Source organism: Vidua macroura, chromosome 4, assembly GCF_024509145.1.
Source record: "Vidua macroura isolate BioBank_ID:100142 chromosome 4, ASM2450914v1, whole genome shotgun sequence".
Lineage (NCBI taxonomy): Eukaryota > Metazoa > Chordata > Aves > Passeriformes > Viduidae > Vidua > Vidua macroura.
This window is the reverse complement of record NC_071574.1, coordinates 61,469,447-61,494,482: the sequence shown is the minus strand read 5'-3', so window position 1 is coordinate 61,494,482 and position 25,036 is coordinate 61,469,447. Positions and strand designations below refer to the sequence as shown.

General features: G+C 36.9%; 1 protein-coding gene across 4 annotated transcripts in view; it reads left to right on the top strand.

Moving 5' to 3' along the window:
- EVC2 (EvC ciliary complex subunit 2) overlaps positions 1 to 25,036 on the top strand; it is a 61,342-nt gene that overhangs the window by 21,479 nt on the left and 14,827 nt on the right. For 3 of the 4 annotated variants that reach the window (XM_053975143.1, XM_053975142.1, XM_053975140.1), the window contains exons 8-14: positions 26 to 160; positions 1,618 to 1,769; positions 11,037 to 11,361; positions 13,878 to 14,117; positions 15,538 to 15,713; positions 20,630 to 20,789; positions 22,063 to 22,523. In XM_053975143.1, the coding sequence (XP_053831118.1) occupies positions 26 to 160; positions 1,618 to 1,769; positions 11,037 to 11,361; positions 13,878 to 14,117; positions 15,538 to 15,713; positions 20,630 to 20,789; positions 22,063 to 22,523 (1,649 nt within the window). The remainder of the gene's footprint in view (positions 1 to 25; positions 161 to 1,617; positions 1,770 to 11,036; positions 11,362 to 13,877; positions 14,118 to 15,537; positions 15,714 to 20,629; positions 20,790 to 22,062; positions 22,524 to 25,036) is intronic. The other variant, XM_053975141.1, reaches the window with a different exon arrangement.

Genomic DNA, 25,036 nt, shown 5'->3' with positions numbered 1-25,036 from the left:
TAATTAAATTATCTTTTAATTTCAGATTTTATACAGCCATGCCATCAGTGCTTCAGCGTTCTTCATTGCTTTTTTCGTTTCCCTGGTGTTGACATGTGCTGTCTTTTTCATCATTTACCGAACCCAAATATTAAAATGGAGTTTCTGTAGTAAAAACCAGGTGAGTTGTACTGTCTGTCAGGGTAGGTTATTTAATTTTTTTCACTGATCATATGTGATGATATAACTTGCTAACTAAGATTGTTTGAAGAGTTTTTGAAGATGAAAAAAAAGCCATCAAGGGATGGATTTGGCTCACAGGTAATGTAATCTCTTCATCCTCTAAACTTTAGTGCAGTCACATTTAGAGGTGAGTGTAAGAATGATACCCTGATCAAAAAAACTGCTATCAGTACCTGAATATTGGCCCTAGTTCAGAGGGGGATTACCTTTTGCCTGTTCATTTCTTTCCATGTTCCTCTCTTCCTCCCCTCCATCCCTCAGAATTAGAAGCAGGATGTCTCTGGGTTATAAGACGTTGCCAAGGGAGTATACAACTTATCTTGAACACAGCAACTTGGGTGCAATTTTTTTTCTGATTATCAGGAATAGGGATATGAATTTTGGTCTTAGTTTCTTCGATATGCAATAATATCTTCAGTGATTAAGCAAAACAGATAGGACTGAGGATGAAGTATTTTCATTGTTCTGTGCCAGTTTGAAGAAAGTATTTCAGTATATATTGCACCAGAGAAAGAAAATACAGAATCTGATAAATATTAATCAAATTGGTGCAATTCCAGCCATTCCTTCTGTTAATTATTTTTGTATTTATGTACAGTATAACAACTTCATTGGGAGGGAGCTAGAGACCTTAGTGAGAATATTACAGTGATTGGAGAAGTCCTAACAGAAGTATGCTGAGAGCTTTGAACCCCTTGTCTGCTGAAAGGGTGGTGGATCTTTCATCCATCTGGACTGACCAGAGTAGCTCACAAATCACTTACAACCTTTCTGCTGCTGAAAATTACACCATCAGTAACTTTTATTTATTTTAGGTCTGAGAAATTAATCTCTTTAAATGAAAAGGATGTGACTTGTGTCTTTTTACAAAAGAAATAGTGATAATGAATTAGTAAAAAAGGTCCAGCTTGTTCTAGCATCAGATATTTATAGTGGGGTTTTTACAAAATATTATTAGCCCTCAATCTGAAGTCTCTGTGAACTGAGTAACTTCCAGCATGGATAGGACTAATCCATGTTCCATGTTCTTCACCCAATAACATTGTAATGTTGTCGTACGTAATTTGTATGTCATAAGCAATTTTTTAAAAAATTACCTAGAAAGTTTAAAGTGGAAGACAACTTCCTAGATGACTTTCACAAGTGTTCTCCATTTCTTAATCTGTATCCCACATCAGTTATATACTAAAAAAGATCAGTCTGAAATAAAAGTAGTATATTTGATTTCAGATACATATCTGAATTGCACAGCCTCTTTCTACTCTTTCCAATGTTTGATGATAAGTAGAAACCTTCTCACCCAAAGTTAAACTGCAATAAAATTAGATCAGACACTCATTATACATTTTTTTATAATCTAAAGTTTTCTACTTTTTCTCCCTTTTTTTTTTTTAGGATATACAGCCTGATCTCAGCCAAAATCACAAACTGGAGCATTCTCAATTTAATTCAGGTGATCTCTTTAGTGAAGATATAATTATGAATGACCAAATCATTGATATTCTGTCCTTTGAAGAACCTGAGAACATGCGTCAGGCTTTAGAAGAGTAAGAATTCACTGCTATTACATCACATTTATTATTTTTATCATCAGGCAAACCTTTGAATATGTTTTGAGTATCTCCTCTTCATTGTTTTTTTTATAGTGTCTGTTTACTCGTATTAGTGCACTACCTTAGGTTTTTGAATGTTTTAGACAATAATCTATGGGAAGGGAAAGCCATCATATTTCATATTGATTCACTTGTAGAAGTCACAACACCATCTAGAAACATGCAGGTTTTCCAATCCAACCTTGTTTTGTCTCTCTATGGTTCACGATGTGAAGGGAAACTTCTTGGTGTGCAAGAAAACACTAAAACATGGTATTCTACTATTGCTTAACACATTCTGCTTTCAGAAGGGTGGCTTTTGTCCTAGAAAAGAGAGGCCCTGCTGAGTGGCAGCATTACTGTTCAGCAGTGTATTTTGAAAACAACTGGATCAGAGTCTAAGGTGTGACAGTTTGTAGTGCTGCCAAAAAGATACCATGTACCTGTGATTGATGGGACCACTTGCTAGAGCATAGAAACACTCCTGATACTGTTGAAAGGCTTTTTGACAGAAACATGCCACTGTTAAAGGTCATCTGTTCTTCAGCTGAATTTTACAAAAAGGTCTAATGTGAGGATGAGCAGATGTTATTTATGCAGTCTTATCATTACCTCCAGGTAAATGAGGGTAAAGGCAGTATTATGCAACTACAAAATCTGTAGAAGCTGAAAAGTTACAGGACCATGGATGGAGTTTTCTTTCTTTAAGGGTAACTAACATCATTATTTTTCTGCCTTTCCCTGATAATTGGGAATTTATCAATTGCACATTGGTCATTGTTTTTATAACTATAGCAACTCAGGATTTGAGAAGGCTTATCCTGAAAATAATTTTGTGAATATTAAGAAGAATAGGATCAAACATTTTTTTTAACTCACTTTAGTATTCATTTATTTCAGGGATTGTTAGTATCTAGCTAGGTTGAAAAAAATTGCTGGACTATTTTCAGATGGACTAGAAAATATTCCTGCAACCTTTGGAAAAGTTCATTTTTTTAACAGGTTTATTTCTAAACCTATAAAACAGTATTCATATCCTTGTTTGAATATGTGTCCAGGGGCTAAAGGTTTTAATTTTTTTTATGAAGTTAGTGCATATGTCTCTTGCTTCCTTTTCTTTCCTCAGTTTCTATTTTGTTTACCTCTAAAGAGGTGAGCGTTGCAGTGAATAAAGTAGATGCCCATTAGTCAACACTCACGAACCTGCTTCACCTTCTAAGCTATCTTTTCCTTTTCCAGAGTGAGGATAGTAGATAGACCACAAAGGTATCCAGAGTTACAGTGATTCCTGCTATGAAAGATGATTGAAAGGGTGATAGGTATTTCAGCCAACCAACATCATCTTGCTTGTATGATAGCTTGCTAGTTCCTTCCGCATCTTTTGTTGCAGGTATGTTTCATTTTTGTCAATGTGACATACATACAAGCTTGGCAGCATAATTGATAGCATCCTTTTCATTGCACTGTCATGGTTGGAATCATTCTGGTCTGTCAAATAGAAATGAGAAGAAAACTCTGAAAAGTAAGAGCCACATGTTTTCTTCTTTGCAGCATAGAGCTGTTCTGTCTTTTAAGAAGTGACAGTGCCAAATCGTTTAGGAGATACATCAGGAGTATGTGTTCAATATTTATGGACAGGGAGAGCTTTGGAGTGTAGACAGTTTGCAGTGTCAGGAGCACTGGCTAGAGAACAAAACATACTTTTAATGTTTCATAAGGAAGCTTCTTGGTTACTCATTTTGTGATTTTTTTCTTATAAATCATATCCTTGATGTACATTATGCAGCAAAATAGCTTGGCTTTTATTCTCACTAGGTTCCTTGCTGTGTATATTACTGAGTATTGGCTTCTAGGCAGTGAATACTAATGAGGGGAAGATACATGATTTGGATATTTGACGTGCACACTAGAAGATCAAGTTCCAAAATGTTGTGGGTCTCTGTTTCTATATGCCTGCAGGAGAATATGAAGAAAGCTGAGCAATTTGGGTTTGTGTCCAGTATGATGGAGCTGACCATTCTCATAGTTTCAAAAGATACAGATGTGTTAAAGAAAACTTAATTTCTTAAATGGTTTTCCACTACACCTTTTCTTTTTTTAACCTTCATTTTGTACAGCTATGCTTCCTTGAGTTTGTCAAAGCTCTAGCTGAATTTGAACCTGATTGCTGATACACAATACATACTGCCAATTGTTTTAGTAAATGAGTAAGTAATATTTGTATATTTAAGGCTGATTTTTTTCCTGTTGTAGAGGATGCTGAGGCCAATGTATTAGAGAAAAGGATCAAACTGTCTCCAAAATGCTTGACAGAAAAATAAAAACGATTTACCATGATCTTAGAAGTACACTTTTTCTTTTAAAACCTAAATTTCTTGCTATACATGCCAGTTTGATTTGCTATGGAGCTATGGTTTTTTTAAAACCTTAATTTAAATGGAAAGTAAGAATCACAGACTCCTAGAATCTTCAGGGATTAGAAGAGACCTTAGAGATCCTCTAGTCCCAACCTCCCCACCATAAGCAAGGATACCTCCCACCAAACCATGTTGCTCAAGGCCTTACCCAGCCTGGCTGTGAACACTGCCAGGGATGGGGAATAAATGATCATGTTGTCATAGCACCTAGACTTGACTATTCCTACACAGAAAATGGTGAGAAATAGTTACATGATTAGTCAAAAAAAAAAAAAAAAGAGGAGCTAAATTTCTGTTTTTCATAACTTGGAAAGAATGTAATTAAAAGTTTAGAATTTTTGAAGGGAGAGCATATTCAGCATATTCTTTTTGTGAAATGTGTACCATGCAGGAATATAACTAAATAGTAATCACGTTGATGTAACATGCAGTGAATGCTCATGGTATGAACTCCAAACCCTGCATTTTTGGTTCTGTTTTATGAATACTGCTAGAAACTTCACAAGTGTGTAAACTATACTTTGTAAACTATACTTTTTTTTTTTTTTAATCTGAGATCAACTGCTTAATATATGATAGGAGCCTGTAAGACTGGGGAGCTGAAGAAAACAAGTAATTTAAAATTAATAAATACATATCTTTCTTCATCTTAAAAATGCCACTTTTCTTTGATGTTGGCTAACTATGAAGTGTTTAGATTTGTAAGGGTCATTTCTACTGTCTACCTGGAACAATTTATCTCATCCAGAAGAGAGTCTTCTCTTGAGAGTTGTGCTGTTCCTGATGCTTTATTCCATATAATTTTTAATGAAGATTGATATGTCCTACCATTTCTGTCATCTGAATACTCACCCTGCGTGGATAGATGAGAAGAATCTGATGAGATCATAGCAGAGTTGGAAGCTCCTCAGGCATTAATGCATAATGCATATAGCAATAATGCTTATTTATTATTTTGTTAGTATCCAGGCTGAACTTGGTGTTTTTGAAATCAGTGGTGAAATGTGTGATGACTTCACCAGAAGCAGAATTGGAATCTTTCATACACTCTTTTTGCACAGTTGCTTTTCTGAGCAGAAGAGTGAAATAACCATTTTCTGAACTGTGTTGCAACAGCAGTATTGCAGGTAGATGTATTTTTAAAATTTATTTTCTGAAGATCACTGATTTGTCATATTTCTCATTGTCTGGAAGCAATGCAGAGGTTCTCAGTCCCTTAAATGCTGTATTTTAAAAATGGTTTCTAAACAGATAATTGTAAAAATTGAAATAATGTCTTTATATTGCTGTGGAGAATTAGGGGTTTTTGACAGGTGAAACTATTGCCAGATCTAATACTTAGACTTTCTATCAGGTTTTCATGAATCTTTGTTTTCTGAAGAGTTTCTGGTCTCTCAGCTCAATTTTTCATCTTTTTCAGTTTTTTATTTGATTATTATTTCTTGGCTGTATATCAGGAATCCTGTTTTTGGTTTTGTCAGCATTCTGACTTCTGGAAAGCTAAACTTAACCTGTGACTCATCCATGTGAAAGCATCCTTAGATAGTGCTCATGTACCTTTCTTAGCAATTTCATTTACTGATGTTTGTGTTCTCTGTAGGCTGCTGTGTGAGCTGTGCTGAGTTCACGCTTGTCTGTGTAAGTGCCACAGGACTGATGGATGAACTCCCCCAGTTCTGAGCTGGCTGCAGGCCAGTACAGCTACTGGTGTGTCACAGAATATCTTCAGACCTGTGCTAACACAGCCTAGCAGCAGGCAGGGACCAGGGAAAGCCAACACATCCCACTCTGGCACAGGAGTGCCAGAAGAATTTGGGCAGTCAGTGGCTGTGGGTGGGTGTTCGGACCTCATGCCATTGCCTCTGCTTCTACTTTAGTACAGTTTGAGTCTCCTGCAGAGGTTTGTGCCTTGTTGTGCTGCAGCTGTGTAAATCCCAGCGCCAAAGTATTTACAGCCTCTGTTGAGACTGGACCCAGCAGGAGAGCATGGAATGCAAAGGAAGGAAAAAAGGAAGGAGATGTTGAATGGAGGAAGGTATGGGGCTGCACAGAGGGGTCACATTGACGTGGTAACCAACACAACAAACTAAACAGATAAAAAACCAAAAGACAGCCCAGCCTACTGATGCTGTATTACTAACCCTTCAATAAATGGATAATTTGTGAAACAAACCACATCAGCAGCTTTTGAAGATCTCTAATGCCCATTACACTCAAATTGGCTTTCTTTGTTTACTGTGACTAAAGCCAGCACTTCAGGAACTATTTTCTTTGTGATTCTTCTTGTCTGACTCTTTCTTCATCTTTACTCCTCTGAAGTATGACAAGGCAACTTGAACCATAATGTCTGGGTGTTGTCCTCCCATTTCTTTCCTCACTGCAGCTGTCCCATCTCAGTGTGCCCGTGGGTACAGGACATGTGCTGCTTTGGCTGTAACTGGGGTGGGGTGCTGGTCTGTCTGTCCATTCTTCCCTCTTTCCGTTCTCCTCTCCGCCAGGAGTTCGTGCAGATGCTGTACCTTGTACCTTGGGACTCTGAGTCACTGCTGAAGTGGAAACAGTGGAGACAAAGTGTCCACAAATGGCTCTAAATTACTTAATTAAGTGCTTTTCAGGAGCCTTGTGTATTTGAAGCAATACTTTTACAGAAACAACTACCACAGAGCTCCAGTCTCCTCTGGACACTTTTGTAATGCATGTGCTACTAATTGACTTGCATTGGCAGAGGAGAGATGAGCTTCTGAGAATGACAGGCTTTTTGGTTTTGGTGAGAAAATGTCATCGAAGGGGAATTTGTTTAATGCTTCTCTCCCTTTCAGACTTCAGGAAGTTGTGTCACAGTAGTTTCTTACCTTAATAAATTCAGAATTAGTTTTAAAAATATGTTTGAAAGTTATTTTTATGACTGTTAAATTAATTCTCCTGTTCAAAAATTCTCTCTGTGGGCCTGTAATTTGAATAATAAGACTTAAAGACACAATTACTTGGTTGTTAATGAGAGGTTTCCATTTTTGGTATTGTGTTGTGTTTTGGTCTGTCTTTTTTTGAATTAACTATATTTGGTTTCCTGACCTCAGCTGCTTTCCTGTATTCTTTCATTAGGTCTATGGAGGACATCAGTTTCTCAGGCACTCTTTGTGCTTCTCTGTGTTTGGCGTCTGGGATTCTCCTCTTCCAGATCTCTCTAACAGATTTTTAAAACCTCTTTCTCTTCAAGTGAGTGAAAAAGCTTTACACTTGCTGTTTGAAGTTTAATTTTCTATTTGTCTGTTCAGCTTTCCTTCCCCCACCCTTTTGTGCCACCTGCCTTCTGTACTGTCCTCATCCTTTCTCTGCATGCTTTGTCCAACGAAAGCTTTCATCTTTTTCATCAATAGGTTGCCGTCAGCTACCTGTACATCATTAGCTTTCATGTTTCTGTGCTGCTGAATATGCTCAGGAATTGAGGCAAGACCTTTTAAACACCAATTACTGTAACAAGCAGAGTGCAGAGCATTTAAAGCAAATTATTAAATGTACCTTGGCTTGAGGAGACAGTGTCAGGCTAGAATTCTTTTTCCCTATGTGATGTGAAACATTTAATCTGGTTGACTGTAAACATTGTTCTTCTGAGGGACTTGAATGAAACCAAATGAAAGCATTCAGTTTATTATATGTGCAGGATTCCTGTTTTACTGACTGTGGGCACGATGCAGCATGCTAGAGGTGCCCTCAACCTCTCTGTTTTGAGTAAAGAGCTTGAAGCAAGGTTTCTGATGTGTGTGATGAGCTTGTCTCATTTCTGCTGGCTGCTGTATGAAGATCACATACTAGAAGTAGAGCACATTAGATGGAAGGGAGCTTTCAGTTTTTACAGCCACAACCTTTCTTCAGCTGCCGCTGCCAAAAGGTGATGGTGTGGCTGCTGTCTTCAAAGACATGATCTGGGGGAGCTATGGCCTGTAATTCCTTTTCTCTCTACTATTACCCTTGGTTTGGTGGAACAGTTCATAAATTTCCTTTGCCTTCTTCACCAATGTGCTGTCAGGAAAATGAAGAGTGTGAGCTGCAGGTTAAATACACCTGAGATCCTAGGAGCCTCAGTATTCGCTTGCTGGCACTGCAACATCAGGTGATTATTACCATTGCTCCTCCTGCATTTTGCATCATGTGGAGTTACTGGGGTACTGTAGTTTTCCTTGAGGGTGAATCTTGTTGGAAATGGAATCAGGTTGAGTCTGTAATGACTTGCAGCAAATAGGAAGATGTGCTGTGGGAAGACTGAGGGAAAGATAATAGGAAATGTTCTGATGGTGTTTCATTGGGGTTTTCATTCTTGGGAGCACCGATGAAGAGTAGAAAAGTAACAGGGAGGTGGGTGAGGAATAGCTTTAATCTTCTTTGAAGCATGCTTTAAAAAAAACCTGTATTTGTGATAAGGAATAAATCATGTGTTATGAATTATGTAACAATGTGGTAGAGCTGTTAAGTGTTACTTTCCAAGGAGAGAGATGAGGAATTCAGTCTTTCACATCTCAGTAAGAAAGGGTTAGTAGGTGCTGAGGCAACCATCTATCATTGCATACTTGAAGAACAGAAAAATAATGACTAAGGAACCTGTTGTTCCAGCAAACAAAGAGAGTTGAAAGTTGTAATTAATAAAATTCTGAGGATGAGGGATTCTTTGGAGAAATTACCTAGTGGAACAATTGATTAAAATGTTTAGTTCTTTGTTGTTAGGAGATGCTTGAAAGCCAGGATGTTTCTCACAGAAGACAGATATGTTTCAACTAAATTAGAGCTGCTGAACTTAAAGAAGGAAGTAATACAGAAAAATAAATTTGGTGGCTTGGATTTTACAGGCTAGTAATGAATTCATGAATCTATGAAGGAAAGCCTCCTACCACTGCCTCACAGTCATTAGAGAAATATTATAGCAGAAAGCTCCCATTCTCTGATTCCTTGTTTTTGTTTAAGTGCATTTACACAACTCTGAAACACTTCTTTTTTTCAAGTTGTCACAAACAGCTTGATAATAGCTGGCTGTGTCAGCAAAAGTCCTGAGACTGTAAGCAAGATGACTTAAGAGAAAACACACATCTGTATCTGCTGTGTTGCTTCAGCATCCTGTTACCTTGATCCTGCCATCACCTGCCCTCTTTCCTGGAGCAAGAAGGACTCTCCCCAGGGATCAGTGCCCTGAGGTACTTCATCATGAATATAGGTGAAATGTTACCCAAGAAAGCTGTGTACCTCCAGCTGCAGTATCCATCTGTAGACAGGACAGAGAAGCTGGATGCTTGTATTGCCTTGGGGATATTATAGCAAATATTAGCTCTTACAGGATCTTCAGATTACTGCGAGAGATGTTGCAGGCTCAGGGTACTTCAATTGCAGGAATTTCTGTTCCTGTATATAAGGAAGAGGGGGTAAAATGGAGGAGGTTTAGTAGCTGCAGCCAACCAGCCAGCCCTGCAGCAGATTGCCATGATGAGGACAGCCATCACCAGCGTGTTTCTCCGGTTTCAAGAAATTGCAACAGAAAATAGTCTGTGGTAGATGATTACGTTTCAAAGCTAGTCTCCCAAATACTTCAAGTATTTGAGTCATTGTAAGAAAACAATTCCATCCCATCAATTTCAAGATGGGGAGAATACATCTCTTGTGCTGTCAGGGAGGCGGTGATGATATGTCAGTGGTTTACTTTTAATTAAACTTTACTTTCATAAGGAAAGGAAAGTTTGACAAAAAAGCAAAGTGTTTCTAGATTTGCATGTCTTCATTTATGTGATTTTGAATGCAGTATCATTCCACTCTCTTGCCAAGTCTTATCAAGATCTTTGCTATGGATTTCAAATTTATTCTGAGATTGTTCTGTAGAAAAATTAGATCAATAATTTAGTGTAAGCAAAAAAAAAAAGAGAATGGGTTTAAGTTCCTGAAAGTATGTTTTTTAGGTCACAAAGAAAGTTGTGTATACATGGTCCACAACAGAAGTATACAGTGTTGTGTATTCATGTTATTTGACATGCAGGAACAAAACCCACTGAATTTTCCAGTGTGGAATTGAGTTCAGGTGTCGAATTTAGAGTAGTTGTATTGTATATGAAATTAGAATAATTATAATTCCAATTTAACTCTACAGATAAATGAGAATGTATTTATATGCAACATGACATATTGCATTTTCTAAAAGGTCTTGTATTTCCATCTGGTTTTAATCTCTTTCTAGAACTCTGTTAATGTTCATGAGAGTCAGATACCAGCTGTTTTATTTGTATCAGCATGAAATTGAAAGTGTCCCCTCTTCCCTGCAAAGAAGGGAGTTCACCAGCCAAGAATATGAAACAGTGATGTATCAATCTAGATGGGTCAGTGAGTTTAGAACTATTTTACAAAGTCAGTAAAATTTATAGTCTATTCAGGTGCCCATTTGATCTGTTTCCCAACAGAGATAGTGAGTTGGGTTTTTTTTGCGGTGTGGTGTCAGAAATTTCTATTGGCTTTTATCTGAGGGAATGTTTTGAGTATCAGTAAAGAAAAGATCTTTCTTTTTCTGTCGGAAATGGAAGTGCAGACATACTTCATTAAAATTGCTGTAGTAGAAGTTGATACACACTGTTGTTTAATGAATGATCACTGTCCTGATTAATAAACTCATATACTGTGATATTCCTGTGCATTTCTGACTGCCATTTCATTACCCAGTATTGAGTGAATCTAGATGCAATCTAGAGATTGAATGCTCCAGATACAAGGATCTTGTTTTCTGACACAAATTTCCTGTAATCTGCGATTTCTAACAGTCCTGATTACCTTTGTACAGTTTGGAGGTTGCCAGCCTGACACGGGCAGACGCTGATCTGGAGGCCAGTCGAACACAGATCTGTAAAGAAGTGATTGCTATGATGTTGAAGAACATGGTCTTAAATCACAGCCTCTTTCCTCATGTGGAGAAGAAGATAAGTTCAATTTTCAAAAAGCGGTTTCTTGCAATGGAGGAAGAGGTTCAAGAGGAGTATGAAAGGAAGATGGTGGCTTTAACAGCTGAATGTAATCTGGAAACTAGGAAGACCATGGAGGCTCAATGCCAAAAAGCACGAGCTGTAAATGAAGAAGCTGAGGAATTAATGAAGAAAATTAATGAAAAGGTAAATCTGGTTTTAAATCAAGATATTTTGCATCATATGTAGTTTTATGGAGATGGTTTCTCTTTTAGACTAGAACAGCTTACTTACCCTCCTACAAGAGTAAAGATCTACAATTAAATATGTTCAAAAATTCAGATGTCATAATAAGGGTAGCTGTTATTAAGAAATTGTGTTTAATTACCAGAAAATGAATTCTTCTCTAGAGAATCAGTGACATCTGAAGACAAAGGGTTGTCATTACCCTGTTTGTTTGGGTTTTTTTTATAATCACTTATACTATTGCAAAGTGGTGTATTTTTATTTACTCTATTTTACTGCAACACTTTCTGAGATTTCAGACACTGTGTGAAGTATTTTGCACATTCAGAGCAGATCAAACCCCTGCATCATAAACCTTGCAGTCTAGGTAAAAAGCTTCCAATATTTATGTTCTATTTTTGAAGAAAAATAGAATATAAGCACAACCAAGGGCTGTTTTCCCTCTGAAATGAGTGAAGGCAAGCAGAACAATCTGTATTTTAGACAGAGCGAGGAGTGGAAATAGCCTCTGTGATAAATAACTGAAGTCAGAGTATGATTCCTTACAATGTTCCAGTCTTCCATGTCTTTTTTTGAGTATATTGAATGTTTACAATAAAACTGATTTCCCCCACTCTTTATTATTATTTTTAACAACTTCCTGTGACTTGGAGGGATTCTGGTAAATTTTGAATATTTAATCTCTGTAAGTTTAAAATGCTAAAATGCCCCAAGTTGATGTTTCATGTTTGTTAAGAGAGTGACTTGGTGGGAACAAATAGTGCAGTTTGTTACTTACCAGTGGGGCTTTGCTTCTGGACCACAAGAGGTATTTGCATATCACGTATCCATAATTGTTTAGGTCTTTTATGTCAATTCATGATTAAAGTTTTGACACACAAAGGTTTTTTTTTTTTGCAGAGTATGACCCATTAAAGGTACTCCAGTATGTTGAGGCTCTCAAGAAGAGCATTGTTTTATCAGGCTGTTGCATAGAGAAAATTAATGGCACAAGGCTAGTGAACCAGTAGAATTTCTTTGATATTTCCTGGTGGATTTTAAGTTGTGACTCTGTGTAGCTTTCCATACTTGTGGGATATGCTTATCCTGAACTAGAGGTGCTAGAAACACAAGAGGTGGGAAGGAAGAGATACTTGTGGGCACCTTCTTAAAGAGGAGGTGTACTGTACTCTGCAGGAGACTTTCTCCTTCTCTTGGATATAAAAGGAGTCTAGACCTCACTAAGTCTTGCCTTTGCAGAGAGAGGGGCCTGAACCCCAGTGTGTGAACCCACACTAAATACACTCTCAGCAAAGTGGCTTTGCTTTGTAAGGAATGTATTGGTGTTGGGTCAGTCTGATTTGTACTAAAAATCCTGAATAGAAGGAGTAAAGCAAGCAATTAAGGCAAGTCCAGTACCTGTCCTGATCCATTTACCATATCCTATCATTGTTGTTGCTATTGATTTTTCTGTCTGTAGAAGGACCTGGGTTTATACTTGCCACAGCATGTGGTCCAGAAGGACATTCTGGAGCATGAGGCTCACAGCCATTTTCCTGGGCAGCAGGTGTACTGACACTCAAGGGATGGCAGTGGAAAACAACTAGAGCAATAACCTCCTCCCCTTCTCAGCCAAAACATAGAATTTCTATTCTTTTTTGATTAATTATTTGCTGCCTTCAATGTGTCTCTTAGGAATGAGAAGTGAAGTGTGGAGGGCAGCTCTCCTCAAGATAATTGCAATGAAATTTAGAACAAGACTGACATTGTGACTGTTGGGTAGCTCTGGTGGCATAAGAAGCATTCTTTGCTCTGTGGGACATGTATGTTTTGATTCTATAATGACTTTATGCCATCTGAGATTAAAACTATGAATATGTAAGTCTTACTAGAGAACTAAGAGGAAGCATTTCTGGCAAAGAAGCTTTTAATGTAATTGCCATGGTTGTAAATGTAAATCTAAAATGATGCTGTTGGATTAATTTGTAGAAACTGATAGTTAAAGTTGGTCACCAATTATAAAAAAAACTTCTGAAGATTTTTTAGTAGAATAATGTTTTTTTCTAATTTATATTGGTTTTAAAATTATGTTTATTATTATTTAATTGGTATGTGTTATATGAGTCTGAGTCTGTTTAATTTTAATAGGACTTCAGGATTGATGAAACCTAAAAATTAATTTCATATATAGTCTTTGTGTTGAATTTCATGGGATTTTATATAGTTTATGTTATATAAGACTTGTGAATTATTAAAGGACTTTATTATGCCTTGGAAGTGGTATCTGGATTAGAGACTGGCAACTGTGCAATCCTGCCATCCAAACAGGTGAAAACTATGCAAAGTGTACACTGATTCAATATTAGCCTTCACTTAAACCTGAAATGACAGTAACTAAAGTACTTATAAAATTTATATGAGCTAGTAGCACTGATACTTTAAAATATGTTGAATTCTGAAAATCGCTTCTGATGCATTTATTTCTTTCTTCTCTGCAGCCTGCTGTAGAATACAGAAGTCTTCTGGACAAGCTTCACAGACTGGAGCAGGACTGCCTAAAGAGGTTCCTTTTCATAAAGCAGGAGGAATATTTTGCAAAGGCTTATAGAGAGCTGGCTGTTACCCAAAGAAAGGAGCTCCATACTATCTTTTTTACACAGATAACAAATACCACTTCAAGGGGAGAACTGAAGGTGGAAGCAGCTAAAACATTAGTGGAAGGTTACTCTAAAATACAGGTAATAGGATAGTATCTCCATTTCTAACCTAAAGACAGAATACAAACCTGCAGTAGCTTTCGAGAAATGTTTCAGAATTAATGTTATCACTTTCATTATGAGCTTTCATAGAAAGTATTTTAAAAAATTATAATGCATTCATTATGCACATCTAGACATCTACACAACTGTATATTGAGATATATGCATATGTTCAAAACCCTAGGCATTAAGTGCTCTTATATACTTCAGAAGATGTACTGAGATCCCCAATCCAAATATGTAGATGATTGCAATTGTGGTGTGTCTGAAGTACTATGTTTATGTACTTAGGGGGGATTGAGTATCTTGAGGTCATATGATCAGGGGGTGCTGATGGAGAGTATGTTCAGGACTTAAGTTTTGTTTTCAGTTACATTTTAAACTTCTTGCAACAGAATAGCTTGAGTTGTTTCCTCATGGCTTGCTTTTTTTGTTTGGTTGTTTTTTCCTCCATTTGTGTTGAAAGTTAGTGTTCTGGATTACAAAAGTTCTGGGAGTTTTTCTTATGGCTCCTTCTTGAGGAAGAATATGATTGTTGTGGTCCTGCAGGTTGAGGGGGGAGGTTAAAAAGCAACATCTGAAAGTAGGTGTCAGAGCATGTAAGGCCCACTCCTAAAACCTGATGCACAACCTTGTATACAGAAGCTACACACGGGCCATTGTCAGAGGGAGATGCAGCAAGCACTTTGTGCAGAAGACAGTTAAGCATCCAGGTCAAAGAGGTAGAGCAAGGGAAAAAAGGTTTGACTCTGTTTTGGCTGCTCAGACATGGGTCATGTAACTAGCAGACCTTGTCTTGGCTATGTATGCTAGCAGAATGTCTGCTATAGAGCACTGTGTGCCTAACTCAGATCTCTGCCCAGACCCATCTGTAGTTATCTAAACCCTTCCTCTTTGCCACTGTTGGAAGGGGGAGCTTCTAAGCCAGCCTGTGTGCAGTGGGCTTGGCTTTCCCTAAGCTGTACTCAACATACATGGAAGATTTAGCTTTGAAGACAACTTACAGACACCTTTGAAAATGTGACCCTTTATTACATCGTAAAGAACAGTTCTGCTTACACTGGTAGGGTTGCATGTGTATGTAATTGTGAATATCTGATCAAATGACCTGTTAACTCAGGGCACAAATGTGCACTAATTGTTTGGGAAAGTACACACAGTATTGACATTATGAGGCCAAAATCTCTGCACATTATTTATTTTGTTTCGTTGAAATAACCATGATCATTTGATGTGATCATTAGAGTTAAGTTGATACAAGCTTATTGTTTTACACTTGTAGGAATTTTTTAACTTTGCCCTATTAACGAAGAAATCTGGTCTGACACTCACAGTTGTTAGCCAAAATCAGCATTACAGCTAATTAAATGTTCACATTTGTTCACATTCTTTCCTGTAGGGTGACATTGAAGAGCTAATGGATTTTTTGCAAGCTTTCAAGAAATATCATCTGAGTAAAGTATTTTCTTACAGAGAATATCTTATAAGTAAGATACAGTCAAGGGATTCTCATGTCTCTGCTCTTATAAATGCTGCAGCAGCGCAGATATCAAGTCTCATTAACAAGACAGAAAGGTAAAGAACTCAGCTCTTTCCTTGTCAGCCATTTGACTAAATTATCTCGCAGAGAACAGACTCTTCAAAAGTCTTTTTTCTGTTACCTAGCAGGAGATTTGCATAAAAGTGTTATCTTTTAGTTAATTATAAGAAAATGTTTTGTAACTGATTGACTTTGTTAGTTAAATCCCAGCAGGTGCTAAGGTGAGGTTTTGTTGTCTGTGTCCACTTTCTACGGCACAGAGATGAATTGCTGGAGCCATATGTTTGTACCCGTTTGTAATTCTGAGTTCAGTGGAAACCAGACTCATGTAAGATTTTCAGTGTCTTTATACATCCATTATTTGTGTAAAAACTCATCAGTCATGTGAAAAATCATGCCAAAGTCCATTGCAACATGTACCAGTGAAGACCATTTGTCTACATGCTTTATGCACAAATATCTGGATTTAACAGAAAAGAACAATTTTGATTCACTTGTGATTGAATGTGTTTGAGGAGCTGAACATGTAGTTTCTCTTTTTGAATTGGAAATCATTAATATTTTCTAAAGAAAATAGATTAAGCTTATAAATAATTTAACTGGAGGATTTTGACTAGTAGAGAATACACCTGTTGCAGGGGATTGAAAGGCAGGTGTCAGGGAAGTAAAAAGTAGACCTGGAAATGGACTGTTGTAATACATTAATTCAGTTTATGTATTTGGGTGATGTGATTATAAAACTCCAGAATGTAATAGCTCAGATTATTTGCTACTGTTTTATTTTCTACAGGCAAACTGAAGTAGCCTAGTATAACTCATGAGAAATTCATAATTACGTAGCATAGGCTTGTATTTCAGTTTCTAACTAGAAAGTGATTTTGGCAATGTTTACAAATTGGAGCACTAAAATTTGAGCAGCAAGAGCAGTCCAGTCTGAGTGGTTCTTTAAATTTGTAACCATGGTGTCCTCTTATTTTTCACTTTACTATTGAATCTGCTTGCTAAATATAGATACAGCTCTGTCTTAATCTGTTTTGTCCACTTTATAATAGAGTGCCTTAAACTTACTGTTATAAATGGAATTCTAAAATACAAAACTTAAATGGAAAAGAGAAAAAAGATATAGATTAAATATACCACAGATAGATGCAGTGATAAACCAGCAGATGGATATTGAGGGGAGAAGTCTTTTAAAAATGAAGGTTTAATAGTATGTTTAAAATTTATCAAATAGCAAGGCATTTTCAAATTAACATGAAAAGGATTCTGTGTGGCTAGAAATGAATGTTATAAAAAGAAAAATAAACCCAGACCAGTTCTAGGGAAGGCTGTGAACATTTTAAATGAAGTAGAGCAGCCAGAGTTTTCAATCTGTATTTAAATAAAATGTCCCATTTGTCTGGACTAGTTTTTGAATACTCACTGTCTTTCGAAAATCAAGTCTGGACTGTAGTGTCAAAAAGCAGGAAAGAAGAATTTAAAATATAATCTGTAATCATGGATTTAAGGGATGGCTACATAGTTTATGTTTTTTCTTAAAGAGTAATAGGCAAAAGGGCAATACTTGCGGCAGTGTTTATCTTGGGTTGTTCTTGCTATCAACAGAGGTACAAGGTTCTTGATGGTTTTAAACTATAACATTGGTAAAACATTGCATTATTCTTTTGCCAGCATCTTCTTGTTCACAAGAAATTTCTTTCTTCTTCAGTCTCTTAAAAATTGAATTCAGTTATGCTGACTCATTAGGTACAAACAGTTGCAAACTCCTTTATAAATTTCTCCCAAAACTTAATTTTTTTTTAAGACCTCAAGGATTTCCTGTGTATTGTGTTTCTAAAGTGGTCAAAAATATTAAAGCAAACACTTCATACTGGTCTCGTTCTTCTTAATAATCACTATTTATATTTATATTTATATTTATATTTATATTTATATTTATATTTATATTTATATAGAAAGTAGTTTTCCAGCAATGTCTTGGCTGGACATTTGTGGAAGTCAGCAGTAATGCATCAGTATGAAGTTTTCTAAGAATCTCTTAAAACCTTTTCTGCTTGTAGCACTCTGCTATATAGGGGGGGCACTTAGTACCCTGAATTATTTACATGAATTGTGATCTGCACCAACAGCAAGATGCCAGTTCAGCAGGTGAAATGCTGATGTAGCTAGAGTAGCATGGGCAGAGTCATGCAAGTTCTCTCTCTGTAGTTTCTCTATAGTGATGTGATTCAGCCACCATGTACATTTAGGCCTGTACAGCTTTTCTGCTTTATATCTGTCTCCCTTTTGCTTTAGTGATGCTCCTGTTCCTTTTCCAACTTTCATGAAACAATTTTCCTATGCTGGGGTCCAGCATCCCGGAACACTGGTTCTCTGTAACATCAAATACAAAGTCCTGCTTTTTACTTCAGTGCTCTCACTCTGTATTTGCTCCTTAATTTGTTTGCTTTCATTCAATACAGAGAAGTCAAGGTCTCTCTCTGATTGACCTGTGATACCGCTGCTGTTGGTTACACACTTGACCTCTGTATCTTCCTTGGTGCTCACTGCCTTTGGGAGGATCTCCCTTTAAACATTCTCGGCATTACCACAGTATTCTCCTTCATTAAAATTCTCTTTGTTCAAAGATATGTACCTGCACATTTCTTCAGTGATTAAATTTCTGGTATGCTGAGACCAGGCAGTTCTATCATACAGTCTATACTGTCTCATTAGCTTTCTCCTCTCCTTTTGTTTTGCATTTCTGTTTGGAGTCCTTTGAGACTAGGACATCTTTTATTTCTAATACTGTAATTGTTTTTATATCGTATTTATACGAAACCAGAAATGAAGATGTCTTTCCAGGATCAAGCCTTTTAGGAATTACCATAACACCAATTAATATAAGTTGGCACATAAACAGACATGGGCTTTTGTGGTGGGATACTGCACCACCTACAGTTTTAGCTGTGGACATACTGGATCTCTAAATAAACCAACTGAAACACTGTAGACCTTTTTTTTTTTTTTAATCCTAAAAATAGGTAGCTATATATCATCTTCCTGTCATTCTGTGTTGCATGACTTTTCTTAAACTTTCATTTGCTGTGTGGTTCCAGCACATCTATCTTTTTCTATTGCAGACTCTTTTCACTGCTCTGGACAGGGATTTTAATTGGATGCAGCAAGCCTGGGTTTATTTCTTCAGTACAAGAAAGGATGAAGGTGTTAAAAATAATATCTTGGTTATTATCTTTCCTCACTTTCTCACCATAATTAATTACCTTTATTCACCTATCTTTTGCCTTGGGTTCAGTCAAAAAGGAAGGGGAGGACTTAGAATTACCAAAAAAACTTGGTGCTGTTAGGAAGGTTTTGACGTAACAATGAATTTTAACATTGATTAGTTTCAAGGCAGAAATTATCTGGCCAAGAATGATGCTTGGTGGATTACTCTTAAAATACTGAAAGGTATCTTGATCCTCTTTGCAGATTAAAGAAATGCAATAGATAGACTTTGAAAAAGGTCTTCAAAAGGAGAATCTCTTTCGTTGACATAACTGTGATAAAGCAGATCTGAGTTTCTATCCAGCGCATACATTATATGGGAGTGATGTTTCATGGCTTGCTCAGATAGTTGTGGATGCTTGAGCAGAAGATGGGGGTGTGAATTACAGGTTCTGGCCACCCTGGTTACAGTGCAGTGGGTACAAACAAGCTAATTTGATAATTTCCTGATTTATTTTAGCTCTTATTTTGAGGATTTTGGTTGGAATTAAGTTGTCACAGTAGCAATAAATCCTAATAAAACAAAATGAGACTCTCCTTTCTGGAGAAGGGCTTGCTTGCCACATTTAGATGCAACTTTAATTTAGGAATTGGGCCAGGTATCACACTGGAATGAAGCTTTGAAAGCCCTGGCTTCATCTGAGTCCTGACTCTGTAATCTTTGAGAAAATGGGGACTGGATAGGTTAATTTGAAGGTATCTGTATAACATCCAGGTTCAGGTCAGGAATTGGTGCTTTCAATTCAAAGTTCCATGTTGACCTTTTCAAAACCACATTTTTTAAGTCCACTGTGCTTAATAGAAGTTATAACTCACAAATGTCCAACAGCCTGGTCTGAATTAAGATGTTCTTTTATTCTTCTTGAATAAGAAAGATTTAGGGAGCTTGTAGTATAAATGTAATAGCAGGTAAGTCCTGAAATTCAATTTGAGTTTGTGGAGGGGGAGATTTTTTTAACTGTTGCAGGCACTGTTGAGATCTTGTTTTCTATTTGACATTAAATACTGTAGCAACTGGAGGTAGACCATAGTCTTGAACTTCCACTTGAAAGCACTGTGGGCTTATGACTGACAATTTGCTGTTTCAGATAATTGAATTTTGCTATTATTTTGAATTTTTTATAATTCTTCTGATGTAAATTTAGTAGGGAGTATCAATATAAGTATTTTGTGGATATGATTGCTTTGTCTATTAAAAATAATTTTTCTTTTTACTTTATTGCATACTTTAAAGAGAGATTTGTTTTTAATGAGGAGAAGGAGTTGTAAAAAACATATGAAATGGCATTCCAGGTGCATTAAATGAAAAAAATTAAATATGCATAATATATAAGATTTAAAATGTCTCATTTGAATATCACTTATATTACAAACTGATATGTAATTGGTTTTGCACTTGCCTGTCCTGTCTGTCCTTCCTTTCTGTCTGTCCTTCCCATCTGTCCATCCTTCTTCTCATTTCTTTTCCATACACCTTCACAAACTGCCTCAATTCTGTGTTCATCTCTGAGATTGTCCTTTGATTATCTCCTTCCTTATTTGATTCTCCCAGGTATCACTGCTAAAGAAACAAAGATCATTATTTGTATCTATTTTGCTGAGCCTTTTTATGGTGCTAATTGCCTCAGATATCCTTTTGCTCTTAAGAATTTGGGATAACAGCCTTCAAACACTGTTATTACAGAGCAGGTCATCTACCTGAAAGTCATTTGGGAGTCCTGCTGGACCGAGCTGAGGCTGAAATTAATTTTGTTAAACAGAAATTTGATCATGATTTAAAACAAGAAAAGCAGAAGCTTTGCCAGAAACTCATTAGCAAGCGAAGGCGGGAAATGCTGCAAAAGGTAATTATTTTCAATGTTTTTATTTTCATAGGGCTTATCATGAATTATAAATTGAATTAATTGAAAAATAAATTGTAGTTCTTAAAACAGGAGTCAATGCTGCCAGGAGCATGGTTTAAAATAAGTGCCAGTTGGTTTTAGCTATGTACCACCATGTTCTGTATTAGTCATGCAGTAATTCATAGCTTCTTTCAGAAAAACCTGCAAGAAAGTAACTTAACTTCAGCTTAGCTGGAGAAACTTCTGAAGCTCCTCTGCTTAGTGTAATGTGTCCAAGGAGGTCATGACAAGGTTCTGTAACATGTAGACAGGCAAAAGCCAGCTCAGGTTCAGGAACTGGTGAGGAAGATGGTTCAGATGACAGTCACCATTTTCTGTGGGTTTCCTGGCCATATGTGACCTGAGTGAATTCAGTAGCACAGTTAAAATTCAACTACAAACCAAAACTATTTAAAAGATGATCTACCTGTGGTTGCTTGTGGTAAAGCTCATGTCATCTCAGCCATTTAAAAATCAAAGGTAACTCCAAAAGAAACAGGTCATCTCATAATCTAAGGAGACTTGCAGGTGATCTGCCAGGGAGTTGCTGTCCAAAGGTATACTTCAAAGTTACCTTTCTCTGCCTAAAAGATGTAGGAAAAACTATCTTGGATTAAGTGATAGTTCTTAAGATGACCCAGTTTAGGTGAGGTGGATCTTATCTTTTGCAGGATGTGTTTCACTGCTTTGTGTTCTTTAACAAATACCAGTGTAAGCATAGACAGCTGGCCTGGAGATGGTGACATAATCTATTACATTTATTCTCAGTGTAGGTAGCTTTGGTTTAGCTTTCCAATGAAACTGCAAGATGGGGAAAATTTAAAAAAAAAACAAACAACTTTTTGTCATTTTTAAAAATGTTTTTCCTTCTTTGCTATTTGATCCAGATTCACTTCTGGAATACTGCCAGATCACTGAAGTTCAGCTAGCTAAGATGATGTTAAACCACATGATGATACATTTATTTAGGTGTTAGCTCTTTTATCTAGCAACAGTTCATATTATCACAGCCCTTGTATCTAACAATAGTCAGAGTTATCACAGACTTCCTAGGTGCTCACAAAGCCAATCTGTTTAGGGCTGGGTTGGCCTCTGGACAGTGAAAAGCATTTTCGAGAACATGGAAAAGCAAAAGTATGAAATTTTGCATTGCTATGAAATTCATACTTAGGGAGCTAGAATTCAAGATGTTCTTTTTTCTTAACTTTTTTCCTCTTTTTGGTAAATGAATCAGCAGAAAGAGCATCAGAAGGAGCAGCTGTCACTTGGAGACCCCTTCAAAACTACTGATGACATCTCTCAATATCTGAGACACTGGAAAAATCTTCTGAGTGATCACACCATTGAATTTGAAGAGCTTACTGAAAAGCTTGACAATGAGGCCAGCGAAGAGCTGAAGGAGCTTCTATTTAGCCTAGCAGAGAAAGCTGTTGAAGAGCTTAAACGTGTTCAGTGTGGAGTGCTTGTGCAAGAGCTGGTCAAGCTCCATGTGCCAAAATTGTTCCTCCAAGAAGCTGTGGAGGAGCACAAAAAAGAGATGGTAATTAAACACACAGAGCTCGAAAGGGAAGAACATGACAAGAACATGGCTGCTGAAGAGCTGCTTCAGCTCACCAGGCAGAAGCTAAGCCAAGAGCTGGAAACGGGCATCTCGGAACAAAAGAAAAGAAGGAGCTGGGAGCAGTCAATATTCATGCAAGTATCTCTCTGCACTCTTTTCTTAGTTCCTGTGGCAAGTAGAAGAGGACTGGGAGTTTTCACACCTGTCCAGTTGTAATTCCTAATGATCAATTCTCTATTGGGCACTTAGGAAATGCCAGTTAGTATGTCAGACCTAATTGGCCCCAAGTCTAAGTTCAATATATTCTTTCTAGCCACAAGTCAAGCCTTACTCATCAGGTTTGGTTTAAGCTTTGGCACAGTATTTCCACATAGTCCCTTAGTACACAGTGCAGTGTCTGCCTGTCCAGCTCATGGCTCCATGTGTCAGACTGGGTTGTTCTGGCTTGTGGACTGAGTGTCCCTGGCACCAAGCCCTGAGCCAGACAGACATCATGACACAGGCAGCACTGCAGAGAGGAGTTGTGGCCCCTGGAAGTGTTAGGGCCATTGCTGCCTGCTACAGTGTGAGCCTGGGGAGGTGGGAAAGCAGGTGGTGGCCTTGCCACAGATGGGAGACCTTGCACAGGGAGAGCCCATGGCTGTGGCCAGGAGTGGTTGTGCCTCAGCAGGCAGCAAGGTCCCTGAGAGATCAGGGAATGTTCATGAGCATTTCTTCTGAGCTTTCAAGTACTTTTCTGTCTGGTTGTTTGATTGCCTCAATATTTGCAGTACTACATTTCCTATACAATGTCTATTTAATAGGAAACATTGTTAGAAACATGGGAACATAAAAAAACAAAATTGCAGCTTTAGGGGAAACAACTGGAACAAGGAAACCTATAATAAGCTTTGTGGCTCTGAAGAAAATGTACCAGGCATAAGAGATTGAACAGGGAGGGAGAAAAAAGCAAAAAAAAAAAAAAAAAAAGACACTCTTAAAAGTTTCTCCTTCATACCTTCATGCCTCTTCTTTAAAGCAAAATAGATTTGTATGGGCAGTTTTATCCAGACAGAATAAGTTTTCCTAGCACATGTTGTAAAACCATATAACAGGAATATAAAAAGAAACTTTACCCATTAGATTTGCTTTGCTAAAGAAGAAAATTCCATTTTTCCCATTGTTTTGATTCTAATTTCAAGGGCTTTGTACTTCATTCAGCATTTTAAATACTTTTCTGTGAGTCATTTATATGCATTTTCTAGCTTGTCTTTACTATCTCTTTTTTACATTGCTAAGAGCAGACCTGCAGGAATATGGAAGTAGATTGTATGACCCAGCAGGACTTTACCGTTTCTAACTTAGAATTCCATAATAACTCTGTTCAAACCTTCAGTGTGCCTGTCATATTTGTTAGATGCTATCTTTATTTGAAGCAGCAGTAAGCTGTTTGGGTTTTTTTTCAGTAAAATGCAGGAAAATATATACAAAAAAAAAAAAAATGCAGCAAAAACTGTCCTATCAATAGCCCCTTAAAATCCATCACAGTCTTTTTCCAGTCCATGGTATGTCAGTTACGGTGGTTTGATGACAGATGCCAGCTCTGATGTTTATGTTCTCATCTGCTATCTAGTTTTCACAAAGCATTATTTTGAATGATAGCTTTACATTTTTGTTGCTTATTAAAGAGACCGTGGGTTAGTCCAAAATATTTGTGAAGATTGTTAATGCTTACAGTCCTTTTTAAATATAGACATATAGCAAAACTCTATTTGCTGTATTTTATTTCATATCTCTCTATATATATCTATGTGTGTGGATTTGTAGCATGGTTTTTCTTCCATGAGTCTAAGACAAGATGACAAATGGTTAAGTATACTATAAATAATTGTTTGGAGTAGTCTTGTCTTAAAGTAAACAGCTTTTTGAAGCTCATGCATTAAAAGTATATTAACTGTTCTTTGCTGAGTCAGTAGAAAGAAAAAAGGATTTCTAAACTCAAATATTTTAGTGAAATTATGAGGTAGTATAGGTCTGGTATGCATTAAATAAAAGTATCAGTACTAATAAAACATGCAATATAATACATTTTTCAATGAAAAGTACTCTTTAAAAAACATGCTGTTCATGTTTTAAATACAAACATTTTTTATTGTATATGTTTGTGGAATAAAAGAAATTTCCAAACAAATACATTATTTTTTGTGATATATTCTTAAGGAAATAAGATAAACAAGGTAAGAAGATGAGTGTAGTCTGTGGTTAATTAGAACTGAGCATGCTTTATTTTTAAGTCAACTTCATTTTTACCTGATGATCAGTTCCGTAGAGATCTGTGTTGAGAACCTTATTTCTACAAAATGGGATCTTTGAATAATTCAAATTACTTTTAAAATATATTGCATTTTTCAGACTGCAAAGCGCCTTTTTGCAGTTAACAGCTGGAACCATTGTTATCTGTTGATCGAAGAGATGGCACATACATTTATAATAGAGAGAGGTTTTATTTTATTTTTTCTTTCTCAGTAGCTGTGACTGCTAAGTGCTGGGAAACAGCACAGACAGGCTTTATGGGAAGCTTTTATCTTGATTTCAGCTGAAGTTTAGGGATTGTATTGTCTGAAGAGGTGGAAGGATTCTATGCATGGGAAATATGCTAAAAATGTTA